Source organism: Choloepus didactylus, chromosome 9 (genome assembly GCF_015220235.1).
Source record: "Choloepus didactylus isolate mChoDid1 chromosome 9, mChoDid1.pri, whole genome shotgun sequence".
Taxonomy (NCBI): Eukaryota; Metazoa; Chordata; class Mammalia; order Pilosa; family Megalonychidae; genus Choloepus; species Choloepus didactylus.
Window position 1 is genome coordinate 133,931,618 of NC_051315.1, and position 25,613 is coordinate 133,957,230.

At 54.7% G+C, this 25,613-nt stretch overlaps 1 protein-coding gene and 1 long non-coding RNA gene across 5 annotated transcripts in view; one reads left to right on the plus strand and one right to left on the minus strand.

The window, feature by feature from the left end:
• The window catches only part of ANKMY1 (ankyrin repeat and MYND domain containing 1), an 87,189-nt gene that overhangs the window by 59,342 nt on the left and 2,234 nt on the right, over nucleotides 1-25,613 (minus strand). The window contains exons 2-9 of one of the 4 annotated variants that reach the window (XM_037848840.1): nucleotides 22,550-22,708; nucleotides 20,656-20,845; nucleotides 17,801-17,944; nucleotides 13,297-13,769; nucleotides 12,597-12,813; nucleotides 12,312-12,476; nucleotides 8,600-9,054; nucleotides 4,911-5,082 (exon numbers count right to left, since the gene is read on the minus strand). In XM_037848840.1, the coding sequence (XP_037704768.1) occupies nucleotides 4,911-5,082; nucleotides 8,600-9,054; nucleotides 12,312-12,476; nucleotides 12,597-12,813; nucleotides 13,297-13,769; nucleotides 17,801-17,944; nucleotides 20,656-20,845; nucleotides 22,550-22,708 (1,975 nt within the window). Of the gene's footprint in view, nucleotides 1-4,910; nucleotides 5,083-8,599; nucleotides 9,055-12,311; nucleotides 12,814-13,296; nucleotides 13,770-16,575; nucleotides 16,629-17,800; nucleotides 17,945-20,655; nucleotides 20,846-22,549; nucleotides 22,709-23,219; nucleotides 23,364-25,613 lie in introns of those variants that run through there. The other 3 variants (XM_037848841.1, XM_037848842.1, XM_037848843.1) reach the window with 3 other exon arrangements.
• LOC119543936 lies at nucleotides 23,469-24,725 on the plus strand. Its single transcript, XR_005218706.1, has 2 exons — nucleotides 23,469-23,738; nucleotides 24,307-24,725. It is a non-coding gene; the product is annotated as an uncharacterized LOC119543936 (long non-coding RNA).

Below are 25,613 nucleotides of genomic sequence, written 5' to 3' on the forward strand. Positions count from 1 at the left end.
ATCCAGAACCCAGAAATAAACCCACACATCTATGGTTAATTAATTTTTGACAAAGATGCCAAGACAATCGAATGGGGAAAGAGTAGTCTTTTCAACAAATGGTAATGAGACAACCAGATACCCACATCCAAAGGAATTAACTTCCACCCCTTCCTCACACCACATATAAATATTATCTAAAAATGGGTCAAAGACCTAAATGTAAGAGCTAAAACTATAAAACTCTCAGAAGAAAACAGAGGGGTAAAACTTTGCGACCTTAGACTAGGCAATAGTTTCTTAAATATGACACCAAAACCACAAGCAATCAAAGAAAAATAGATAAATTGGAATTCATCAAAATTTTAAAATTTCTGTGCTTTAAAGGACACTATAAGTAAGTGAAAAGGTGACGTACATAATAGGGGGAAATATTTAATCTAATAAGGGTTCAGCATATATGAAAAACACTTACAACTCAACAATAAAAAGACAAATTACCCAATTTAAAAATTGGCAAAGGGTTTGAATAGACATTCCTCCAGGCAAAATATACAAATGGCAAAAAAGGTGTTCAACGTGATTAGCCATGAGGAAAATGCAAATCAAACCATGAGATACGGCTTCACGCCCCCTTAGTTAACATAAAAAAAGTCAGACAATACAAAGTGTCGGCGAGGATGTGGGAAAACTGGAACCCTCACACATCGCTGGCAGGAGCGTAAAACGGCGCAGCTACTGGCAAAACAGTTTGGCAGTTCCTCAAAAAGTTAAACATAGAGTTACCACACGACCCAGTAATCCCACTCCTGGGAGCACACCCAAAAGATCGGAAAACATATGTCCACTCAAAACTTGTAACTGCACGTTCACAGCCGCTTTATTCATAACAGCCCAGAAGTGGAAAAGACCCAGTGCCCACCAACTGATAAACAAAACGTGGTCCGGGCTTACAACAGAATATCACTCAGTCTAAAAAGAAGCAAGTACTGACATATGCTATAAACACGGATGAACTTTGAAAACCTTGGGCTAAATGGAAGAAGCCAGACACAAACAGACAAGTATTGTACGAGTACATGAATATGAAATGTCCACAGACAGAAACAGATGAGGGGCTCCCGGGGGCTGGGGCAGGGGAGATGGGGAGTGGCAGCTAATGGGTACAGGGCTTCTTTGGGGATGATGAAAACACTCCTGAATTACACAGTGGTGATGGTTGCACACCTTGTAGTTCACTAACAGCCACTGCATTGCACACATTTTTTACAATGCAGTTTTACTGCGATATATTCACACACCACATAAAATCTCTGAGGTATACAATTGCTGGCTCCCAGTATCATCGCAGAGTCGTGCATACATCCCCATGATCGATTTTAGAACATTTTCATTACTCCAGAAAAATAAAAATCAAAAGGAAAACCCAAATCCTTCCATACCCCTTATCCCCACCCTACACCCACTATTGACCCATAGTATCAGTGTAGTACATTTGTCATTGGCAATGAGAAAGTATGAAAATTTTAGTGTTAAGGCTAGTCCATAGTTTGCAATAGGTACATTTTTTCCCACAAACCCCGCTAGTATTAACTCCTTATAATAGTGTCGTACATCTGCTCTAGTTCATGGAATAACTTTTTTTTATATTCATGCACTGTACACTTTACAACAGTGAATTTAACAGTATGTGAATTATATCTTAATTTTTAAAAATAATAAAAGAAAATTTCAGAGATCCAAAATTCTGACCCAGTGCTAAGAAAGATTAATTGACACTGAGAGCATGACCTGCAACAGACGCTGTCCCTTCTCGTTCAACACCATGGATGCCAGAAGACAATGTAGCAACACCTTCAGCACTCTAAGAGAAAAAGATTTTGAACCCAGAATTTTATACCCAACTAATATATCATTCAGGCCAGAGGGCAAAGTGATGACATCTTCAGAAAGGCAAGGACTCAAAAGTTTCCTACCGCAGATCTCGGCGAGAATGAGCTGACAGGGTTCTGCAGGGAACACAGGATGAATCTGAGAGAAGCTGTGAGGTGACGAGTCAAGAAAGAGAAGGAAATCCCCGTATCCAGGGAGGGTGGGCAGTGACAGCACTGGGGGTGCAGCCGGGCAGCGCCCACGTGGGGAGGTGGGGTTCAGAGGGGAGGCCAAGCTTCTGGTTTTCAAAGGATGTTTTCATCTGCTCTGTGTTTTCCCATGTACTGATAAGATCCCAAGTAGGAAAGTTCATCAGCAGATCCTCGGGGAAACCACTGCCCCCGCACGACGTGAGATGCAGCACTCCATCTCTAGGGGCCCGAGCCCTGCCCTGTGGCCAATAACGTGTGATGTCAGCAGACAGGCTCCACCCTGAAAGGTGCTCTGTGAGCTCACTGCGTGTGTCAGTGTTAGGATAAAAGGGCACGTGTCTTACGTTGTACTGGGAATGATAAACAGTGCTGAATGGTGTGTGAGTGTGGTGGAGGGGGACGCTTAGAGTCACGTACATCACCAGAAGGAAAGCTGGAGGTTAAAACGTGGAACTCTTGTGGACAATTTAAAAACACAAAAAATAAAATAAAATAATATATTAAGAAGTTCTTTCATGACCTAGAGCAAATGTACGACACTATCACAAGGAGTTAATAATAGAGGGGCACATGGGAAAAAATGTACCTATTGCAAACTGTGGGCTAGATTTCACAGTAATATTTTAATACTCTTTCATCAACAATAACAAATATACCACAGCAATGCTAAGGGTCAATAATGGGCTGGGGGGATAGGGGTATGGGAGGATTTGGGTTTTCTTTTTCATTCTTACTTCTTTTCTGGAGTAATGAAAATGTTCTAAAATTGATCTTGGGGTTGTATGCACAACTATGTGATGACACGGTGAGCCAGTGACGGTACGCTTCAGAGGGGTTGCATGGTGCGTGAGGATCTCAATAAAATTACAAAAAAAAATTTTTATGTGTTTTAGTGTTCTTTGGAGCTCCCCAGCCATCCGACATCAATGCCCACCCGAGAGCAGCCGCTGCTGCTGCGGTGCCGCCCGGGGGCCTGACGAGCTCCCCTCTGCGGCCGGGGGACGAGACGTGCCCACGCGCCCCAACCACAAAACGGGCAAAGCGTTTGGATGCTTTGCAGAAAAGGGGATCCAAGGGGATCAGAACAGCTTTAAACTTCTGGACCGACGCCCAGCCTCGCGCCCATGAGGAAACGCACAACACAGCCGCGCTCGACTCCGTTTCCAGCCGCAGAGGCTCCCGCGCGGCTCGAGGAAGCATCAACAGACCCGCGCCCCAGGACCGCAGGCCACCCGGGAGCAGCTGGCAGCGCCGCACAGCCGGGCCAGCCAGGACGCGCAGGGGTCGCTCTTCCCCGCGACAGCCCCACAGGAGCGTGGAGCCAGGCGGGCGGCCGCCCGTCGCAGCCAACGCAGCAGGGCCGGCAGTGTCACCTTCGGTAAAGGGTGCATCTTCACCCTCCAATGAAATATATGCAGCTGTAAAAAAAGAATGAAGAGACTTGCTTTGTGCTGGCTGTGCTGGTATGGAAGATTACCCAAGACGTGGGGTTAAGTGAAAAAAAGAAAAAGAAAAAGAAGAGCACAGTGCCAGGAACGTGGGACACGGACAAACCCAGGAAGGCCAGAGTGACGTTTGCCTGCATGGGCTCAGACCCCTTCTCTGGGAGCACGACGTCCTAAAGCACAACACAGGGACTTCTGCTAGTGTCAAGTTTAGTGCAAGATCATTTAACAGCAAAGACCTCACAGGAGGCCCTTCCCAGCTTCTACCCATGCTACTTTGCGTGAATGTTCCTAGTTTCCCCAGAGCCCAGAGGGTGGCACAAGTCCTGAATGACCCGTACAAGACATCCCGAATGCCGGCTCAGTGTGGCCGGAGGCAGGTGCTCTTGGTGGCCAGACGTGGCTGCCTGGGCCCTGCCCTGGCCATGGGTGGTCCCAGGCTGCTTGCCGCCCACCTCCCACCTCCAGCACCCCATGTCTTAAACCAGGAAACCGAGAATAAGCAGCCCCAGGCCCCTGGCCCCAAGGTGGACAAAGACACAAACCCTCAAGCATCCAGGTGACACCCTCCAGGTGACGGGGGGGGGGGGTGTGTGGAGCCACCATCCGCCAGCCCTGACCAGAGCAGGGGCCTCCCTGGAGGGCCGCGGTGGGACCACTCCCCAGCTCCTGTGGACCCTTGTTCTGGGGTCCACTCACTGAGGGTTTCTCTGGTACCTGAGCCCGTCCCCAGCACGCACCTCGGGGCACCTGGCCCCACAAAGGTTATACCTTAGTTTCAAAGGAAGCCCAAAAACTTACTACGACATTCTCCTGGGCTTTGGAGCAGTAACTGGCAGCTCTCAGCGCGGGTTCTTTCACTCAGGAGCCAGATGCCCCTGTGAGGAGCACGGCGCCGCCGAGCAGAAGGGCCAGTCCCTGGGGAGGGATGCGCAGCTTCCCCTCCTCGGCAGAAGGGGCGCCCGCTCCCCTCCAGGCCCGAATACACAAAACGGTGGGGGAGGTGGAAGAGACGCGCCCTCTTTAGAAGGAAGCACAGTCAGGAATGTGTGTCCCTTGTATTTTTTTCTCAGCCAGATATTCTGCGGCTGGAGCAGTGGAACCAAAGCTAGAATCTCGACGTGACGGTGTTTTGTGTTCACCGTGCGTCATTCTTTGCGACGGCGGCTCCGGCGGCGGGGAAGAGCCCAGGACGCCCCAGGCCCATACAGCAGTGTCCCCGCGGGAGGGGTCTGGGAAGCCTCCCCCTGCGTGCGTCCAGCGGCCGGAAACGGCTTAGAAAATAAACTAACCCCAGGGGCTGTGAAAACAGTGCCACTGGCAGGCGCCCCCTCAGTAAAGGGCAGGCTGTGATGCCCCCGTGGGCGGCTGGCCTGGCCGGGCCTGGGGCTGGGGCACCCACCTGGGCGGGGAGCCGGACGTCGGTCCTCGCCCCGCTCTCCAGCAGCAGCTTCACCGCATCCACGTCACCGGTCTTCACGGCGAGGAACAGGACCTGCATGGGCACGCGGCACAGGTTGGGGTCGGCGCCTCGCTGCAGCAGGAGCCTGATGGTCAGCCACCTGTTCCTGTGCCTGCAAGGACCCACGGGACGCGGTCACAGGGTGGGGGGCCCAGGTGACGTCCGTGCCCGCTGCCCGGGAGCCTCCCTCCCCGACCCCGACCCCGTCTGGGGCCCGCCCAGCCACGCACAAAGGTGGCCTGGTCTCGGCTGTGTACCCCGAGAAAGCGGGGGAGACAGTCCCACAGAGCACCACAGAGCAGGCCCGCCTCGGCTCCACCACGCACACACGCACACACATACACACAACGGACACAAAACACATGCATGCACACACACAACACACATGCACCCCACACATAATGCACACACACATACATACAACACACAGCAAGTGCACAAACACACCACACACACACAACCACATGCACACACATACACACAGCACACCATGTGCACACACGTGCACACACATACAACACGTGCGCACACAACCACATGTACACACATACAATACACACAATACACATGCACACAACACATAGGCCACACACCACTTACACACACACAACACACACCACTTGCACACACATACACAACACATGCGCACACAACACATGCACACATGCACACAGCACACACACACAACACACGTGCACCCAATACACAATTCACACACATACATACAACACACATGCACATAACACATAGGCCACACACCACTTACACAAACACACACCACTTGCACACACAGACGCAACAACATGCGCATACAACACATGCACACATGCACACACAGCACACACACAGGCACACATACACACAACACACACATACACAGCACATGCACACATATACACCACACACAACACACACGCACACACACCACATGCACACACATATATACAACACATGTCACACACATAACATACCCAACACTTACACACCACATGCACACATACCATGACACACAGGCCACACACACCACATACACATACACAACACACCATGTCATGAACACACAGACACCACACCACAACACACACACGAAACACAATACAACACATACACCCTGTTCATACACACACCACACACTACAACACAACACATACACCATGTACATATGCACACACCACACACACACACCTGACACTCATGCACACACACCATGTACGGGCACTCATGCTTCTGCCTCTGCCCAGAGGTGCCGGGAGACGGCCAAGCAGAGGCGGCACCAGCACCAGCACCAGCGCCGCAGCAGGGACGGCCCACAGGGTGGACTGAAAAGGGAAAGGATAGAGAGTGGCTATGGGGGGGAGGCAAGTGACAAGGGAGCAGAGCCTGTGGGGGCCTGGGGGTGCCCAGGAAGGCACTGGGGACCCCCAGCCTAGAGCAGCCGTTCTCAAACGTGTCGACCTCAGGATCCTTCTGTGCTCTTTAAAATCCCGGGCCAGCCCAAAGGGCTGCTGTGTACATGTGTGCTATTAGTGTCACTGCATGACAAGTTGTGCCGGTTTGAATGTATTATGTCCCCCAGAAAAAGCCATATTCTTTGATGCAATCTTGTTGGGCAGACATAATAGTGGGGATTAAGTTGGAACATTTGGATTAGGTTGTTTGCATGGAGATGTGCCCCACCCAACTGTAGATGATAACTCATGGGATATTTCCATGGAGGCGTGGCCCCACCCATTCAGGATGGACCTTGATCAGTGGAGCCATATAAATGAGCTGACTCAAAGAGAAGGAGCTCAGTGCAGCTGTGAGTGACGTTTTGAAGAGGAGCAAGCTTGCTAGAGAGTAACGTCCTGGGATAAAGCCATTTTGAAACCAGAACTTTGGAGCAGATACCAGCCACGTGCCTTCCCAGCTAACAGAGGTTTTCCGGATGCCATTGGCCATCCTCCATTGAAGGTACCTGATTACTGACGTGTTACCTTGGACACTTTATGGCCTTAAGACTGAAACTGTGTAGCCAAATAAACCCCCTTTTTATAAAAGCCAATACCATCTCTGGTGTTTTGCATTCTGCAGCATTAGCAAACTAGAACACAAGTTAAAACTGAGAAATTTTTAAATTCTTATTTGTTTAAAAAGTAACAATTACAAGCCCAGCTCACATTAGCACAAATAAAGTATTTTTATGAAAATTACCATATTTTCCCAAACAGAACAAATCAGGGTCAAGAGCACCCGTGTCCCATGTCTGTGCAAATCTTGCCAGTGTCTGGCTTTGAAGCAGACGGCTGGCAGTGCCCACCGGCCCCTGCGCCCAGCCCGCTGTGCTGTCCCTGAGGCTGGCGTGAAAGATGGACGCCCAACCTCACACGACATGGAGCTGCAAAGGAAGAAGCCATAAATGGGCTTCTGGGGTGACTGTGGAAACGAGCCTCCAACAGCACCCCCAACTCAGCAGGTGGCCATCTCTAAGGGTCAGCTGTCACGTGGAACGGGAGAGCCTCTCAGGGAACTCTTCGTCCTCAGCTACAGTCAGACCTACCGGCCTACCCTCATCGTGGTGGGATGTTTGCCCACAGGGGACTCTGGAACACCAGCCCTCGGTGTTGGGAAAACCCTGGCTTCCCGAGAAACGGGGCCTTCCCCTGGGCACGTGTCATTAGAAAGGACCAGAAAACCCCACTCGCTGACATCACCCTTTGCACCAGAACCTGGAAGCTGCAGGGTCTCTTGTGGTGGTGGCGAGCTGTTCTGGAATTCTAATTTTCACTTGAAATCTCAAATTTTATCTCAGGCAACAAAGACTGTCAGGGATTTTCCTTACAGTGGCAGGCTCACTTTAAGGCCAACTTTGTCATCTTCAAGACACATACCTGCCAGACACCTGAGGAGGGACAACCCCAGGTAGCTGTTGGCCATTCTTTCAACTAAAAATGCTGCCCCGTGGGGAAAATGGCCAGTTCAGTTTTGCAACTCGAATGATCAGATCGGTGCTTTCCTGGAGAAAACTACCATGCCAGGTTTGCAGCAGAAGGGCTGCAGGTGGCCTGCCCAGCTCATCATGCTGACGGTGAGAAGGGCTGGCTCGTGGCATTTACTGCTTCATCAGGTACAGCCGGCCTTTGGCCCGTGAGCACGTGGTGGGGAGGCAGTGGCCACTGGGATTCGGTGGGGCTGGCCCCATGTGTGCCAAGTCATGGCAGTTTTGCTCCATCGGTGCAAACATTCTCCGGTGAAAAAGGCAAATAAAGCCTCAGGATCACTATGATAATAGTTTTGACCTTGCAGACTCCCCGAAAGGGCCCTGGGGACCCCACACAACATGTGTGACCTCATTTTGAGAACCGCTGGTCTAGATGGCGAGGGCAGGGAAGTGCGGGTGGGTGTGCACAGTGAGGGTGAGTGTGTGTGCGCTCGTCCAGGAGGCATTTCCAGGGCTCCCCATGCCCGAAACGCACAGACCCCCCCAGCTGGAACCCCAGTGTTTAGCCAGCCAACGCTGCTGTCATGCAGCCGGGCCCCTGACGGATTGGGTGCCCAGCACGGGGCGTGCATTTCTGGAAAGGCTCCCTCCTGAGTGGACGGTGCGCCTCTGGGCCCCCCCATCCTGCCGGCTGCAGCCCAGGGCTCACCGGACCATGGACTGCGCCATCCTCCGCACGGTGCCCTTGTCGTGGTCGCTGGCGCCAACGGAAGGCGTCCTGAGCATGCTGTAGACCTGGGCACTCTTCTCCAGCATGTCTGCTGAGAGCTTGATGGAGAAGCCGTGGACGCACAGGTTGGACTCAAAGTTGGTCTCGTAGCTGCACAGCGTGCACTTGTCCAGGTTGCCGGGCGCCTCGTCCAGGCCCTGCTCGAGGTTGTGGACGCTGCCCGGCCTGGACGTGCTCCGCAGGTCGGCGGACTCCCCGGACGGCTGCAGGCTCAGCGAGGTGGTGTCGTCCTCACTGCCCGAGAGGGGCACCGCCGGCCGCAGCTCCCGGCCGCTGGGTTCTGGGAGCACATCCTCATAAAAGGCAGCCTCAGGGGCTGCTTCGGTCAACACGATGGCCGGGCTTGGCAGAGATGCCCCTTTCGTGGCTCCTTCCTTTGGGAAGTAGAAAAAAAGAAAAGTCATTAGAAGGAAGAAGGAAACGGAGCCGTGGGCAGGAGCAGCTGCCCAAGCACCGGGCCCGGACACGCCAAAGTAGCTGTGCTCGTGCCCTTTGCACCAGCTCCGCGAGGAAAGGACCCCTTCCTCCTCGGGCAGAAGCCGGAGCGGGACGGGGCCACGCTTCAGGGGGCAGCCATGAGCCCCAGCAGCTCCTGAAGCACACACGGCCTGTGCAGGACCAGAGTGTGCGAGGTGCACACTCACAGCCATACACACCCAGACTGCCAAGAAAGGAATGCAGAGTGTCCCACTAAAACTTCATACTGACGACCCCCCTGAAGTGATCACATCTTGGACACACTGGATTAAGTTATTGAAATTAATTCACCTGTTCCATTTTACCGTCTCTAACATGGCTCCTGGGATATTTTAAACCGTGTACGTGGCATGTGGTATCCTACTGGATGATGCCATTTCCCACCTGGGTTTCATAACTGTGGTTTGCAAAGTGCTGTCTCTGGCCTGGCAGCCTCAGCCTCACCAGGAACGTGCTAGAAATGCAGATTCTCAGGCCTCACCACACTTCCTGCGGGGCCCAGCACTCCGTGGGTTAACAAGCTCTCCCTGACAGCAGACTGCTCAGTCTGTGAGGGCCACAGGGCCTCTATCACGACCCCTCGACTCCAGGGTCGCGGAGAAAAAGTGGCCAAGACTGTGTGTAAACAAACGGGTGCGACTGTCTCCCAATAAAACGTTATTACAAAACAGCCGGTGGGCCAGAGTCCACGCATCCTGTTCCGGTGACTCTGAGCTGCTGCTCCACAGGGAGGACAAGGGTTGGAGGAGGAGGATGGCCCCGCGGAGGCACAATCTGTGAAAGCCACAGCATGGGAAACACTGTGGGGAAAACAGCCCAGGTCCGTCTACAAACAGATGCTGTACCAGTTTGGATGTATTATGTCCCCCAAAATGCCATATTCTTTGATGCAATCTTGTGGGGGCAGACGTATTAGTGTTGATTAGGTTGGAACCTATTGGTCCAGTGTTTCCATGGAGATGTGACTCAATCAGCTGTGGATGAGACTTTCATTGGATTATTTCTATGGAAGTGTTGCCCCCCCATTCAGGGTGGGTCTTTATTGGAACATTAGAGTACTTTAAAGAGAGCCATACAGGCCCAGAGCAGAGCAACTGAGAGTGACATTTTGGAGATACTGCAGGTTACAGAGACATTTTGGAGAATGCAGCCCAGGAGCAAGCAGACGCCTAGAGAGGAACGTCCTGGGAGAAAGCCATTTTGAAACCAGAACTCCAGAGCAGACGCCAGCCACGTGCCTCCCCAGCTAACAGAGGTTTTCCGGACACCACTGGCCATCCTTCGGTGAAAGTATACCTGCTGCAGCCATAGCCTGGACACTTTTATGGCCTTAAGAATGTAACTATGTAACAAAATAAACCCCCTTTATAAAAGCCAATCCATTTCTGGCATTTTGCATAATGGGCAGCATCAGCAAACCGGAACAGACGGCAATCAATTGGACAAGAGAGAAGGAGGTGATTATAAACTGAACATGAACGGAATGCTGGGAAACATTAAGAAGTTGCTGGTTACTTTTTTCAGATGCAAAATGGTGTGTGTGGTTCTGTTAAAAGATAAAGAAAGAGAAGTATTTACGGCCGCCATGGCACCACGTGGAATGCACTGTGGGGGGCCGGCAGGCAGTGAGGTGAATTAAGAGGAGCCACGTGTGGGTAACAGTTTAATCTGAGTGAGCGATGGGTCCGTGGACACCTGTTACACTGTTTTCTCTGCTTTCGTGTATGTTTAATTTTTTCAGAATAAAAAGTTTTTTTTTTAAAAAGGAGAGATTTTTGTAAGAATTTTAAGATTAAAATGATGAGACTTTATGGGGTCCCCAATTCCTTCATCAGTAATTAGGTTACCCTGCTCACAGCCCCTTCCTGCATGTCTTCTCCACGCTCACGGACGCCTCAGATACCAGCTGTGCCCCCTCCACGCCCTGCTTCATCCTTTGTTTCCGGAAGCCTCCAGTGAAGGGGAGACAGACAGACACACTGACCAAAACACCTTCCCCTGTTTGTAAGATCACCTTTAAACTTGAGCGTCAGTCATCATTGCAAGTTAACAACTTTTGACTACCAAAAAAAATTTCCCTGAACAAACATAGTTATATACATACAAATTAATTAGACATGAACCATTGCTACTATAAAACAAAACAACCCTGTCGCTGTTTGGAGACCTGCTGCCTCCGACGTTCTGGGGTCTTCTCCCGGGCAGTGCTGCCGGCCGGAGCCCAAGGTCAGGGCACAGGCAGCGCCCGCGGGAGGGGCACCCTGCTCACTGGGACACACCAGCCCCCGAGGGCTCACAGCTGGACGGAGCCCACCCAGCCTGGGGGCTGCACCCATCCCTGGGTGGGCACCAAGGGCGAGGCAGGGGTCTGCGCCCTCCGCCCACCCCTGGCTCTAAGACACCATGGCCCCGGGACCATCACGCTGCACGGGAAGGGAAGGCTGAAGGCGTGAAGCTGAGACACGGGACATGCCAGGGCTTTGGAGCACCCGGCCGTGCTGCCCGCCCGTGGCCACGTGGTCTCCGGAGAGACGAGAGGGGATGGGAGGACACAGGGGAGGACTTGAGAGCAGGTGCTCCAGGTGGAAGCCGCCACCCCTTGGACGGCGTCACCCAGGCCAGGTCAGGGAGCCCCAGGCCCTCGCAGGGAGCACCAGCCTCCACGGGCATCACTTCCTCTTTGTGGACAAGGGCTGACACTCAGGCCTCAGGGCCCGGGGCCTGCTTCCCACGCAGCAAAGGGGCACCCACCCCGGCCCCACAAACACACACACAGACACACACAGAACAGCAGGGGCCAGGCCCAGGGGACGTCCTCAAGGCCCCAGAGGTCAGTGCGAGGGTAGCTCAGCCCACACCCTCGGGTAGTGCTGTGCGCCCAGGAGGCCCCGCTCACGCTGGCCAGGGTTTGTCCCTGAGCCTGCCCTGGAGCAGGGACGGGACAGGGACTCAGCACGCACAGTAGCCTGGCGGGCCCCGCCGTGGGACCCACCCCTCTCTGGGGCACCTGTGCCCGGGGTGGGGGGCAGCCATGGCCTGGCACCCACAGCAGCAGGCTCGGACACCACAGGGCTCTGTTCCCTCTTACTCCTCCCCTGGGCGGCCTGGTTGGACCATAAGGCGGAGAAGAAGGGACAGACAGACAGACGCTGACCTGGGGCTCAGGCAGGGTCCTCTCGGCGATGTTGGGCAGGAAGGACGTGGCGGGGTAGTAGAGCAGGAAGCTGATGCTGAGCGGGGTGAGGCCGTCGTCCGTGCACCTGTTCACGTCGGCCCCACTGTCCAGCAGGAGGCTGATGACGTGCGTGTGGCAGTGCACCTGCAGGGCGGGCAGGCTCGCGGGGACCCAGGGCACAAGGAGGCCCCCCCAGACATCCAGCCTCTGCTGGCAGCAGCACCCCCACGCCCACGGCCCTCCAAGTGGCCCCTGGGGCCTTACGGTGGCCGCAGCCAGCACGGTGTAGCCCCTGGCGTCGGCCACGTCGGCGCTGGCCAGGTTGTCCCGGAGGACCCCGCGGATCCAGGGGAGGTCGCCCGCCTCGGCCTTGAGGATCAGCTCCCTGGAGAGCTGCTCCTTGGGTCCCCCGGGTGCAAAGCCGCCACGCTGCCCCTCCAGTATGGCGCCCATGTTCCAGCTGCTGTGGGCCTTCCTGTTCCTGCAGACGCGGCGGGCTCAGTGGGCAGCGTGGCCCCTGGGAAGGCCCCTCCCATCCCCTGCTCACACCCGCTCCTCGGCCTCCTGGGCCCCGGGGGCTGCACCGGCTACTGGTCTGGTCAGCATGGACATGGCACCATGGAGGGGAGCGCAGGCCGGAGGTGTGGGGCCCAGGCTGGACGTGCATGTCTGCTCTGCCCAGGCCACGTGGCCTTCCAGCATCCCAAAGCACCCCAGGACCACCTGCTCCACACCCGTAGGGGCAATCCCGACCCATCCTGCCCCCCGAGAGCAGGCCAGTGAGACACGGGGACCCCAGCCCCCATGCGGCCGCAGATGCCCCTCTCCCAGCCTGGCTCCCAGGCACCTGTCTGGGTCACTCGGAAAAGAAGGACTTTTATATTCATTGACAAATGGCCCTCAAAGTCACCTGGACGCGGAAGGGCCCAGGCACCAGTGTTTCGGGACAGGCCCGTGGGGTTACCTGAACTTGTACACTTGCTTCTGCATCCTGAGCAGCAGAGGGGTCTCGTTGATGACAGGCCACGGCTCCTCCTCCTCGGCCAGCGGAGGGAGGTCGTTCAGGAGGAGCCGGACGTCCAGATCCTTGCGGAGGGAGCAGGTCATGGGCAGGTGGCCGTTGTTGGTCGAGTAGACGTGCATTTCTGGAGGCAGCGTCAGGTCGTCATTCAGAATAAACCGCTTGTACTCATAGAAAAAGGGGTCCTTCCCCTCATCTAGGCCCCATTCCATCTTCTCCTCGTCGGGGAGACTGATCCTGGCCCGAGAGCCCAGGAGGAAAGGGGCAAATTCGGGGAAGCCAAGGATGGAGAAGCCGCCGGGGATTTCGAGGCACAGCTTGACGAGGTGCTCCCGGAACCACAGCCCCACGTCCTGGCTGCCATCCGAGTAGGTCTCGATGCCCGGCCCGAACCGCTCGTCCGCTCTGTACAGCCCCTGCGAGGGAGAGTTCCGTGGTGGGGCTGTGCACCTCAAGACCAGATTCTCAGAATCCAAAGAGAAAGCACATCTTTGAGAAATGCCTCGATGTGTTCTGCGAGGGAGCACTGGGCTCAGCGGGAGGGCATGGAGCCCTGGGGGCAGGGCAGCCACCGGGGGGAGGTGAGGAGTCGATGGGGGTCCCCGGGTTCAGTTCAGGGGCCTCCTGCAGCTCAAACCCTGCAGGTCCAGCCCAGGATCCCCCACAGGCTGGGGGGCAGCAGGCAGTGGGGAGGAGCCAGGGGCTTGGTCAGACAGACCCCAGCAGGTGTGAACCGAGGAGGAGGAGGGAGGGGAGCAGCAGGGGAGGATGAGGAGGAGAACAGCAGTGGCAGCAGCAAACCCTTGCTTCCCAGGAGCCCAGTGGAGCAGGGCTCCTCCCAGCCTCTGCCGGCCCCTCCATTTCCGGGCATCTCGGCCATGGGGGAGGACATGTGGGGAGGGAAGAGCCCGGGGGCCTCAGGTAGGAAACCGGCCGTGACAAGGGAGCAGTGGACGGGTATTCCAGGGAGCACTGAGGAGGGCGCACCTCCTCTGAGATGGTGCTGAAGGACGCCTGGAGGTCACCTGAAGGTGCCTGCACCAGGTGTGGGCTTGGAGGCGTGGCACACTGGGACAGCCACCTGCACTGTGTGCCTGTACCCTCTTCTGCAGGTGGAAGGCAGTGCTCACCTCCTCATGTCTCCTCTCACTCAGCACACCCCTAAGCTTCTTGGGGTTACAGTCCCTGGGCAGGGCCCAGGGACATAAGGTTCCCTAACTCACAGCCCCACAGGAAGCTCAGAGGCTAGAAGAGAGGCAGACAATGAAATGAACAAGTAAAATGCACTGAGCATGACAACTCCACAATGCAAAGGAGCTGGGGAGCAGAGGATGGCGGGACATTTCCAAAGAGCATAGAAAATGGCAAAGGGGCAGGAAACCCACGTGGGGTCTGTGAAAGGTTCTGTATGGAGGCAGGTAGGGTGGGGGTGTGGAGAGAGGTGAAGCTGGGCAGCAAGCCAGAGCAGGGCTCTCTGGGGGGCCTGGGGGCACAGCAGGGCAGCCTCCCCCTTCACCCTGGTGGCTCTGGAGAGTAACACGTGTAAGCAGCATGACCTGACGTGCCGACTGGGGCAGGGGGGGGAGGGCACGCAGCTGTTGCAGATTACGTCGAGTCCACAGATGCTCACACCTCTGCCCAGTGGTTCCACCTCCAGGAAGCTCCCATAAGGAACGATCCAAATGACATCAAAGGTATAATCACCAATATGTTCATCACAACAGTATTTATAAGAGCAAAAATAGTAATAAAGTAACCCAGAGGGTTAAATAAATGAGGGTTTGTCCTCAGGATGCAACACATGACATTTACTTTCTGACCAAATCACCCCCACTTCTAGGAAGGCACCCCAAAGACCACCATCAAAACTGCAAAAAGATGGGTGTGCGGGGCTCTTCACGGCACCATAGTTTGGAGCAACAAAGACTGGAAAAACCCATGTGCCATCAGCCCCTCCAGCTATGATGAACGGTGCAGCTGTAGAAAGAAACGGACTGTGTCTGGGACAGTGTGAGAATGAGGTGGAGGGAGACGTGCAGCGCGTGCTTCAATCCCAGTCTGCCACGGCTGCTCTGACAAATGCCACATCCCAGATGACTCAGCAACAGGACAGGGATTTATCGTCTCATGGTTTTGGAGGCTAAAAGTCCAACACCAAGGTCTCACGGGCCACGCTTCCTTCAGAGTCTGCAGAGCTCTTCTGCTGGCTTGATGTGACCGTGGGGTTCCCCGGCTGGCATCCCAGCTCTCCTTGGTCTCCTCCTGGGGCTTCTGCTGACCTCTGTCTTCTACTGACTGACTGCACCTGAAGTTCCCCCACACGTGTGCATGTTGTCTTAAAAGAGTAAATTTTATTGCACACAGATGATTCATAAATGAAACTGATCCAAAAAAGAAAAAGAAAAGCTAAGTGAGAGAATCGATCAACTAGAAAGTAATTCTAATAAAACACCTAGGATCAAGCATGCAGAATCAAAGTGTAAGGCACAAAAGTGAGGACAACAACGTGGAGGATACAGGGAATAGGTCTAATCTACCTATTATTGGAGCCCCGGAGATATAAAGAGAATGGGGAAGAGGCAATATTTCAAGAAACAGGAGTAGAGAATTCTACTTATCTGAACCCAGACGCATCTTGTCACACATAGTGAAGCAGTAGAAAACCAAAGAGAAAACGGAACTCTTAAAGCAGCCAAAAAAGAGACAGATTATATTCAAAAGATGCACAGGTAGACTGACAGCTAATTTCTCAGCAGCAAAAATGGAATCCAGTAAACAATGGAACAGGATCTTTCCTGTGCTGAAGGAAAACAGCTGTCAACCTAGGATTCTATATCCTGTGAAATATATCCTCCAAGAATTAAGTTTAAGTAAGCCAACTTTCAGACAGTAAAAACAGAGAGAGTATGCCACCTTCAGATACGCATTACAATTCTAAAGACGTTCTTCAGGCAGAAGGAAAATGACCCTTAATGAAAGACCAGGATGGAAGGAAGAGCAGAGGCTGACTTTTTTTTTTTAACCTGGCTAAATCTAAAAACATTTACTGTATACAACAATAATTTATTCTTTATATTTTAATAGGTCCCAATAATAGTGCTCCAGTTTACTAAAGCTGCCGGAATGCAAAATACCAGGAATGGATTTGCTTTTACAATGAGGAGTTATCAGGTCAGAAATTCACATAAAAGTGTCTAAACAAAGGCATCAACAAGAAGATACCTTCACTGAAGACAGTCTGATGGCATCCAGGAACACCTCTGTCAGCTGGGAAGGCACGTGGCTACTGTCTGCTGGTCCTTTGCTCCTGGGCTGCATTGCTTTCAGCTTCTGATTTCAGTGGCTTTCTCCCTAAGCATCTGGGGGTCCTCTCTTAGCTCTCGGGGCAAAACTCTGGATTTCATCCTTTAGCTTCTCTCCTGGTTCTGGTTTCAAAGGCTGTCTCCAAAATGTCTCTGGGTGTTTTCTAAGTGTCTCTCAGCTCTCTTTAAAATGTCTCTGCCTTTTATCCTTTCAGAGGACTCCAGTAAACTAATCAAGACCCACCCTGAATGGGCGGGGTCACATCTCCATGGAAACAACCTAATCAAAAGGTCCCACCCACAATAGGTCTGTACCCACAAGAGTGGATTAAAAGAACACGGCTTTCCTGGGGTACATAATAGATTCAAGCCAGCACAAAAAGCATATAATTCAAGAGGGATAATGGAGTTAAAGTTCTAAGATTCTTGCATTTCCCTAGAGGAAGGAAAAGGTATCAATCAATACTAAAACTAACAAGTCAGTGCATTGAAAACGCGTTTTAATTTGTAGGATAACATTAAAAGAATAGAAAAAGCATATAATTTTCAAACTGCTAATCAGAAAACAATAACTTTTCAATACCATATCAATCTAAGTTACAACAAGAAAGGAGAGAAAAAAAGAATGTAAAACAAGTGGGACAATTAAAAAGTACATAAGATAGGAGATTTAAACCCAAATATACTACTATTACTATTACACTTCCATCTTGTAAATTAGATTTTCCCAATAAATGTGTGCCAAATATGTGATTTTAAATTTTCTAATAACCACATTACAAAAAAAATAAAAGGAGACAGGTGAAATTAATTTTTAATAATACTTTATTTAATTCAATCAAACTTAAAAATTATTGAGATAATTCCTCAAGATCTGGTGTGCATTTTACACTTACAGAACACCTTAATTTGGACTCACCATACTTTAAGTGCTAAATAGCCACAGTGGCTGGTGGCCCTAAAGCAGACAATGCATGTCTACATGTTCCAGGTAAGAAATAAACACTGGACAAGATTTAAACAAGCACACACATATACACTTCAAAAAAATAAAGAGAAGAAATATCTAAAACATAATGGAGCTCTTCCTAGGGAAGCAAACGGCCTTCCCGGGACCTGGCATCCCCGTGCCACACCCACCTCACCTGGAAAAGCCTGGTCTTCAGGTACATGGTGCCGTAGCCTTCTCGCTGGCTGAGGTAGAAGGAGCCCGTGAAGCTGGAGCCGTCAGGCCACGTGTAGGTGCCCCAGCCGTGGCGGTGATCCCGGTAAAACTGCCCGCGGTAGGACTGCAGGGGGGCAGGGAGTGAGGCTGGGCGCCCTGGAGGCTCGTCCCACTGCGAGACAGTCACTGTCCCGTGTGCTGGGGTCCCCACCTTCCCATCCGGAGTGGGCAGGGAGGAGGACTCGGGCAGTCCCCCCGCCTCCATTCACAGACAATTTGCTTGCAACACAACACACACGTGGGTGTCCTGCCTGCTGGGTGCCGGGTCTCTCTCTTCTGGCACCTCAAACCCATCTTCCAGCAGAGAACAAACCCCCTGTGATTTGGGGGTGACCTGCCTGGCCACCAGAGGACTCCTAACCTCCAGCCACAGCCTCAGTTTGGGTTTGGCCCCAGGACCAGCCCCCAGGACCAGCCAGCCTCTGGTGTCTTTCTCTTTGGGGAGAGCTGACACTGCCCAATGGGCCAGCCAGGGGCGGGGGCCAGGGGGAGCCCCCAGAGGGCAGGAGAGGGCAACCCTAGGCCAGGGCCCCTGGACTTTTCCTTGACAAGGGCCAACAAACGCCCCTTTCAAAGTCAGCAAGCTCAAGTTTATGTTATGTTACTTCTAACGAGCCTGAGCAGCACGGGCAGCACACCCAGGAAGCAGAGGCCGCGAGGCGGGGGCCCCAGCTCGATCTGGGTAAGTCGGGGGCACCAAGAGGCCACTCAGCCGAAAAGACCCATGCTGCGAAGCGTCTGTGTGGAACTGTGGGGGATGCTCGGCCCGCAGCGCCGCTAGCTTCCTGGCCTGAAACAGGATCTTCATGCCACTCCCCAAAAGAAAGCCATGTCGGAGGAGGTGTATTTTCACCCCCTCCCCAAAAATGGAGCTCGGCTGACCGGTAAGGAGTGGCGAGGCCAGGGCATGTTTCTCAAAGTGGACGCGCTCGAGGTCACGGCTCGCGAGCTGCCCCCGGCTTTCTGGCTCCTGAGGCTGCCGTGGCCGTTCCCAGGCCCGGCCGTCGTGAAGCTGACCCCCGCCTCGAGGGCCCCCTGCTGCCCCCCGGGTTCTCTCCGCTGGCACCGCCACACCTCCCACCACCACAAACGAGGGCTCTGCAGCCGCGGGAAGACCACAGTGCCAGGGAAAAGGAGAACTGGCTGAGGACGGACTAACCGATGCTGCACAAACGGGTCCGGGAACAAGTGATTGGTCCGCAGTGACGGGCATCTGTGGGTGAGGCTCAGCACCCGCCCCGCTCCCTCCTGGCTGGACAGGGTCCGGATCTCCCGAGCTCAGGGTGCCCCAGGGATGTGCCCACAGACGGGCCGGGCAGGCCGGGCAGGGCTGCGCGGGTCTCCCACTCCGCGTTCCCAGGGGGCTCTGGGCCTCTGCCCGCCCCAGGCTCCACCCGAGACCCCTGCTCTCCCCCTGCTGCCTGCCCAGCCTCCCCACGGCTCACTCCTGCCAGATGCACGGACGCTGCCCTGCACCCTGGGTGACCCCGAACGGGCTGCATGGCCGCCTGCAGCGACACCTGGCTCTGACCACCCTCACCCGGGAGCGGGGAGCCCGCAGCTTGCCCCTCTGCCCCGGCCACCCTGGCCTAAGCTGCCGGAGCCGGGGGCGGGACTGCGGCTGAGGGTCTAGTTCCTTCCTGGCTGTTCGCTGGACCTGCTGACTTGGGGCAGGGCTAGAGGGGTGGGGCGCAGCCAGCCCAGGGCGCCCTGAGGCCGAGAAACCAGCAGGGGAAAGAAGGGGCAGGGGCGGGACCCCACACGAGGGGCCCCAGCGGTGGGCGTCCAGCCCTCTGTCCCAAGCTGCCCCTGGGCTCTCAGAAACCCCCAAACACACAGACGCGCGCACACACACGCACCCTCAAGCGGGCAGAAGACGCCACCTAAGCCTCACTGCGTCGCAGGGCGTCCACGTGCTGCGGGGGGCACCCCATGCCCAGGGAAATCCCAGAAACCCAGCGTCATGCTGGGGGGCACTTAACCCCCCAGAAGCCGCACAGCACACAGCCCAGCTGTGCCATGTGCACCCAGCCCAGCAGTCGGCTCCCCGTGGCCTGCAGCACCCCACGAGGAGCAAACGGCCTCTGTGGTGGCCCCTCCACAAGTACAGCCACCCCCTGACTCTCTGCTGAGGGCCTGGGCGGGGGGTGCAGGGTGACAAGCTCTACCAGAATTTAGAAATACAGTATTATTATTGTTATTTATGAAAGGAAGAATGACACAAGGTGGATACATGATTTGGGGAGGGAATGTGGGGTGCAGAGAAACCCTAACTTGCATAAACAGAGTTTGTATTGTGGTCAAGGGGTGAAGCTAAAGTTAAAATCCAAGAAACCCATTCTAATAGAAAACATTCTGTCATTTTCATTTGATCATTAAGAACAACCTTTGCCTTCTGTTTACTCTTAAATACAAGACACGACAATTTTACCAAAGTAAAATGTTCACCAATGTAAACTTGGGGCAGTAATTTACAATTTTAAAATGTTTGCCCAGAATAAAAACTTCTCAAGTCACAGGTTCCCCGACCCAGGCCCACAGACGTCCCCTCCCCGTCCCCCCTCCCCCGTCCCCCACCCCCACCCCCCACCACAGACATGGTCTGGGAAGACCGTAAGTAAGAATTTCTTCTTTGGCTTTTCTCAAGTAGGGACAACATTCTCCCTGCTTCCTGCCGGCTGGCGGCCCTAGGGGTCACTCATTGGCTCTTAGGAGAGCGTGGCCATCTTTGGTGGAGCCCTGGGACCCCTCGGGGAGGGGAGCAGCGTGAATTACCTCGCCCGTGGGCCAGGAGAACTCCCCGAATCCGAGCTTCATGTCCAGCCCAAACTGCCCCCGGTAGACGCAGCCGTCTGACCACTCCTGCACACCCTCCACCAGCTGGGCGTAGGATGCCTTCAGGTCCGGCTCCCGCAGGGGACCCTCAGCCTCCTCCTCGTCCCCCTCCAGGGCCAGCAGAGCACCCCTGGAAGAGGCAGCACAGGGGACAGGAGTGGCCATGGCCGCAGGGTCTCAGGAGGCTGCCATCTCACCTCACACCCACACACTCTGAGGTGCTGTTACCATCACCCCGCTACAGAAAAGGAAACTGAGGCACAGAGGGTGCAGGGGACTGCCTAGGGTCACACAGGAAGTGGAAAGCATAGGAAGGGTGCAAACCCACGTCTGTCCGTCCATCTGACAAATATAAAAGGCTGCTGGCTCCCTGGAGGCAGGACCAAGCAGCCCTCTCCAGCCCAGGGCACACGGCTCCATGACCAGGAAGCCCGTGGCCCTTCGCTCCACCAGCTGCTTGCTGGGTGAACGTCACCGCCTGCACCAGCCTGGGCGGGTCCCCTGGAAGGGTGTTCTCTCCCCCTGCAGCACCAGCCCGGAGCCAGGCAGGAGCAGATGCTCAGCCAGCGTGCATGCGCTGATGGAAGGCCTAAAGGGAAAGGAATCTTCCAGGCTAAGAGGTGATCTGAGGGGAAGCAAACAGACTAGGAAGATGGACAGACAGACGGAAGGATGCGGGAGTCTGTGACTGCACAGCAAGCCGAGAGAGAGAATGTCCCAAAGTGGATTTGCTGCTTTGCCGCTCTTGGTATCTAAGAGCACAAATCTCTACCTAAGAATGGAACCCCTTCCCGCCCGCCCCCCATCACACATACCCCCCACCTCCCTCCCAACTCCACAGGCTCCCTGGGAGCAGCTGCCACGATGGCGTCCATGGTCTCCAGACCACGCTGCAGTCGGGCTGCAGGTTCACACGCTGAACCCCCTCCAGCAGCCGGCCTCGATGACACAGGGCACAGACGCTCAGGAAGGCACCCGCCCCACCAAGAAGGGGTTCAGCTGCCAAGAACACAAAAGCTCTCTCGCTGAGTTGTTCTACATGCACAAACAGAAGGCAGGCAGGAAAGACGGCCAAAGGCCAACAAGGATCAGGGCTGGGGGTTTGGGCTGGACTGAGCCTTTTTCCTTTGCTCCCTGTATTATCTCATTTTCTGCAGGGCAGGAATATTCCTTGTTTAATAAAGAATAATATTAATAAGGGGGCATATAACCTATGGTTGGGAATAAGCGAAATGAAGAAAATTTTTAAATTCTATAAAAGGGAAATAATTTCAACATTGAGCAAGAAAAGAGCTCACAGGGCCCACAAGCTGGAAGGCACATGCAGGGTCCTTGGAAACGTGCACCAGGCCCCTGGCGTTCCTCGCTGTGTGACTCAGGCTCCAGACCCCGACCTTACCCCTTCCATGACTCAGTTTCCTCATCTGTAAAATGGAGACCAACACAATGGATACCCCACAGATAGCAGCCCTGAGGTAGTACCTGGCCTGAGGTAAGCCTGAGGGGCATTAGCCCCCACTAGTAACAACAGCAGCTGCAAAGAAGCTGCCACAACTGGGGAGCCGCAGTGAGCCATGTTAAAAGTGAAAGTCTGCCAGGCCGAGTGCCCCTCAGTGGCACGGGGAGGCAGAACCCGGCGGGCAGCAGGGACAGAGGAGGGAAGCACCAAGGTCAGCAATGGGCCCATCTGCAGGTCACCGTCACCTTCACTGTGGTTGTTACTATAATGCGGAGGCTTTTCTACTTCTCAACAGGCTAATGGGGGATAACGTAAAACAGCACAACTCTCAGCAAGCAGCTGCCGAGCCCGGTCCCCACAGCCGGGTCCCCGCACCTTGGGCTGGAGAAGGACCAGCTCTCCAGGTCCTCCTGTGCCTGGGCCTCAGCCAGCTCACTGCCCTTCTCCAGGTGGGCTTCGGAGCTGCGAGTCTTCGAGGCCTTGGAATCTAACTCCAGGGACGAATGAACACCTTTCATGTTTCCCGTCGTCGACCTGGAGGCAAAGCCGAGGACCAGGCGCTCACCCTCAGGGCACCTGACCCACCGCCAGGAACGCGCGAGGGCGCCCACAGCCCCATTGGGCCTCGGGGGAACGGAGCCCCCCCTCTAAACCGCGCCCCGCCCCGACCACCGACCCCACTCTGGCGGGACCCACGTTCAAAAATCCGCCCAGGGCCTCAAAGAGGCCCGCGGGAACCACCACCCATGGCACCAGGAGGAGACTTTCGCCAGCGCCCGAGGGGCGGGGCCGACTGGAGGGCCGCGGGACCACCCTCTGACGACCTCGTTTAGGGCCACGTGGCGGGGTCCGGCCAGTGCCCGCTGACTGCCGGGGGGCGCCGCAGCCGGCGGGGTCCGCTTCCCCGGCCTGCCCGCGCCCCACCGGGGCCTGGCTCTCGGGCTCGCGCGCGTCGGGCTGCCCCATCTCCTCCCACCGGCCTTCCCCGGAGCGCCCGGCCCGCGCCCCGCCGGGGCCTCTCCCCTCTCCCCCTCCCACGGCTCACCGCGCGTCGCCGCGCCACTGCCGGGACCCCGGCCGCGCCCTGCCGCGGGGCCACACGCAGCCCAGAGAGCGCCCAGCAAACGCACAGGGCACCGCGGGGGCAAACGCCGCGGAGACACAGCTCGCGGGTCGCGCCTCGAGCGTCCTGAGCGCCAGGAGAGCGTCGGGTTTCCGTGGAGACGCGGCGCACCCACGTGCTCCCGGCCCGGCCAATCCCCGCGCGGGCCCCGCCCCCAGCCCCGCCCCCGGGCAGGCCTCCGGCGAGGGGAGCGCGCAGGCGGCCGCGCGCCTCTGTGACCTCACTGGGGCCGCGCCCCGCTCCCGGCCTGTGCCCCCTGGGAGCCCACAGCTGGGCGAGCGTGGCTTCCTGTCTGCCCCTGGGTGCCTGAGCCTCGCGGAGCGAGCGGGCCCGGGTCGGATGACCTGGGAGAGACCTGAATGCGCACAGCACGCCCGCGGAGAGGGCACGGGGCGTGCCCGCGTGACACCCGAGGAAGCAGGGTCAGCCGGAACACGTCCGGTGAGTAAATGTTCGTGGGAGCCATGAGAGGGGCGCTCATGGTCTGGTGGGGGACAACGGGGTGAAGATGCGGGAGGGGCACAGAGGGCACCGCTGTCTGGCAGGTGGCACTTCTCTTAGAATCCAGCTGAAGGCTTTTGATAGCCAACGAGTCCCTGAACCGTGCCAGCAAATTAGACGCAGGTGAGACACCTGTAAAAGACTGGAAAAATCATTAAAAATCCAAAGGGGCCTACCCTCCGATTGCTTCTCGAGTGCCTTTAAGTTCTCCTTCCACATAAAGACATTAAGTAACCCAACCTGGACGGCCCAGCTGGACAGCGGGCCGGGCTGGAGGGAGCGCCAGCCTGCAGACCTGCAGTCACACGGGGAAGGTGAGCGAGAGCACGGCAGGTGAATACACAGGAAGGTAAATGATTAGATACTAGCTGTTAAGTCAAAATCCAGTAGGTGGGCTATGTTTTTTGATCTCCTGCTTTAAATGACTCTCTAGAATAACTAAATAACAGATGCAAACTTTAGGGTGTATCAGTCACACAGAGAGCTTCATAAACGGTTTCTGATTCAGCAGGTCTCAGGTGGACCTGGGAATTTGCATTCCTAATAATCCCCAGATGCTGCTGGAATGTGGACCAGCCTTTGTGAACCACAGGGCCATGGTGTGGTGTGCAGTGAGGAGTACAGCAGGGGGACGGACAGCAATGACACAGGGGACCTTGAACACCAGGCCAGAGGCAGAAGCAGCAGGACCTCTCCAAGCAGGACCAAGCACTGAGAGGCATGCTTTCATCAGTGGCCTTCAAACTTTATTTCCTGGGGCCCACAGTAGGATACCATTTTATATCATGACCCAGTACAAACATAACTCAAAAAAGTTCCATGAAAAGCTCACCCCTACAATATGCATGCACCCCAATATTTTCATTTAGTCTCTTCTTTCCTGTACCATTGCATTAAAAAAATAAAATGCTGACAGTGATGCACAAAGTTGACTTCCCAATCCAGTTGTTTCAGTTTGCTAATGCTGCAGTTTTGCAAAACACCAGAAATGGACTGGCTTTTATAAAGGGGGTTTATTTGGTTACCAAGTTATAGTCTTAAAGCCATAAAGTGTCCAAGGTAAGGCATCAGCAATAGGGTACCTTTACTGAAGGATGGCCATTGGCATCCGGAAAACCTCTGTTAGCTGAGAAGGCACGTGGCTGGTGTCTGCTTACTCCCAGGTTGCATTTCAAAATGGCATTCTCCAAAATGTCAGCATCAGCTTTCAATGGCTGTCTTCAAAATGTCCCTCTAAGCTGCAGCAGCACCGAGTTCCTTCTGTTTCTCAGCTCTTTTATATGGCTCCAGTATTTAATTAAGACCCACCCTGAATGGGTGGGGTAATACCTCCATGGAAATTATCCAATCAAAGGTTTAGCCCATAGTTGGTTAGTCACATCTCCATAGAAGCAATCAACAGGTTCCAATCTAATCAACACTAATACATCTGCCCCTACAAGATTGCATTAAAGAATGTGGCGTTTTCGGGGACATAACATGTCCAAACCAGCACTCCAGTAATGGAACACAACGGAGTCAGGACCAACATGTAGAAAAGCACATATTCTGGCTACAGTGTGAGGGGCTGGAGGGAAGGGCCCCCTTGGGAGGCTGTTGCCACGTCCAGAAGAAAGGGGGGCCCAGGCTACATGTGGCAATTGAGGCAAACAGGACTTAGGAGATATGCTGGATGACTCGGTTGCCACTTCACTCACTCAGTGGGGTGAAGGAGTATGAGGCCTCAGGTAGGAGGCTGTGGGTCAGAAAGTCCACTTCAAATGCACCCCAACAATGGAGGGTGATATGTTGGCTCATGAACAGTCCAGATGTAAG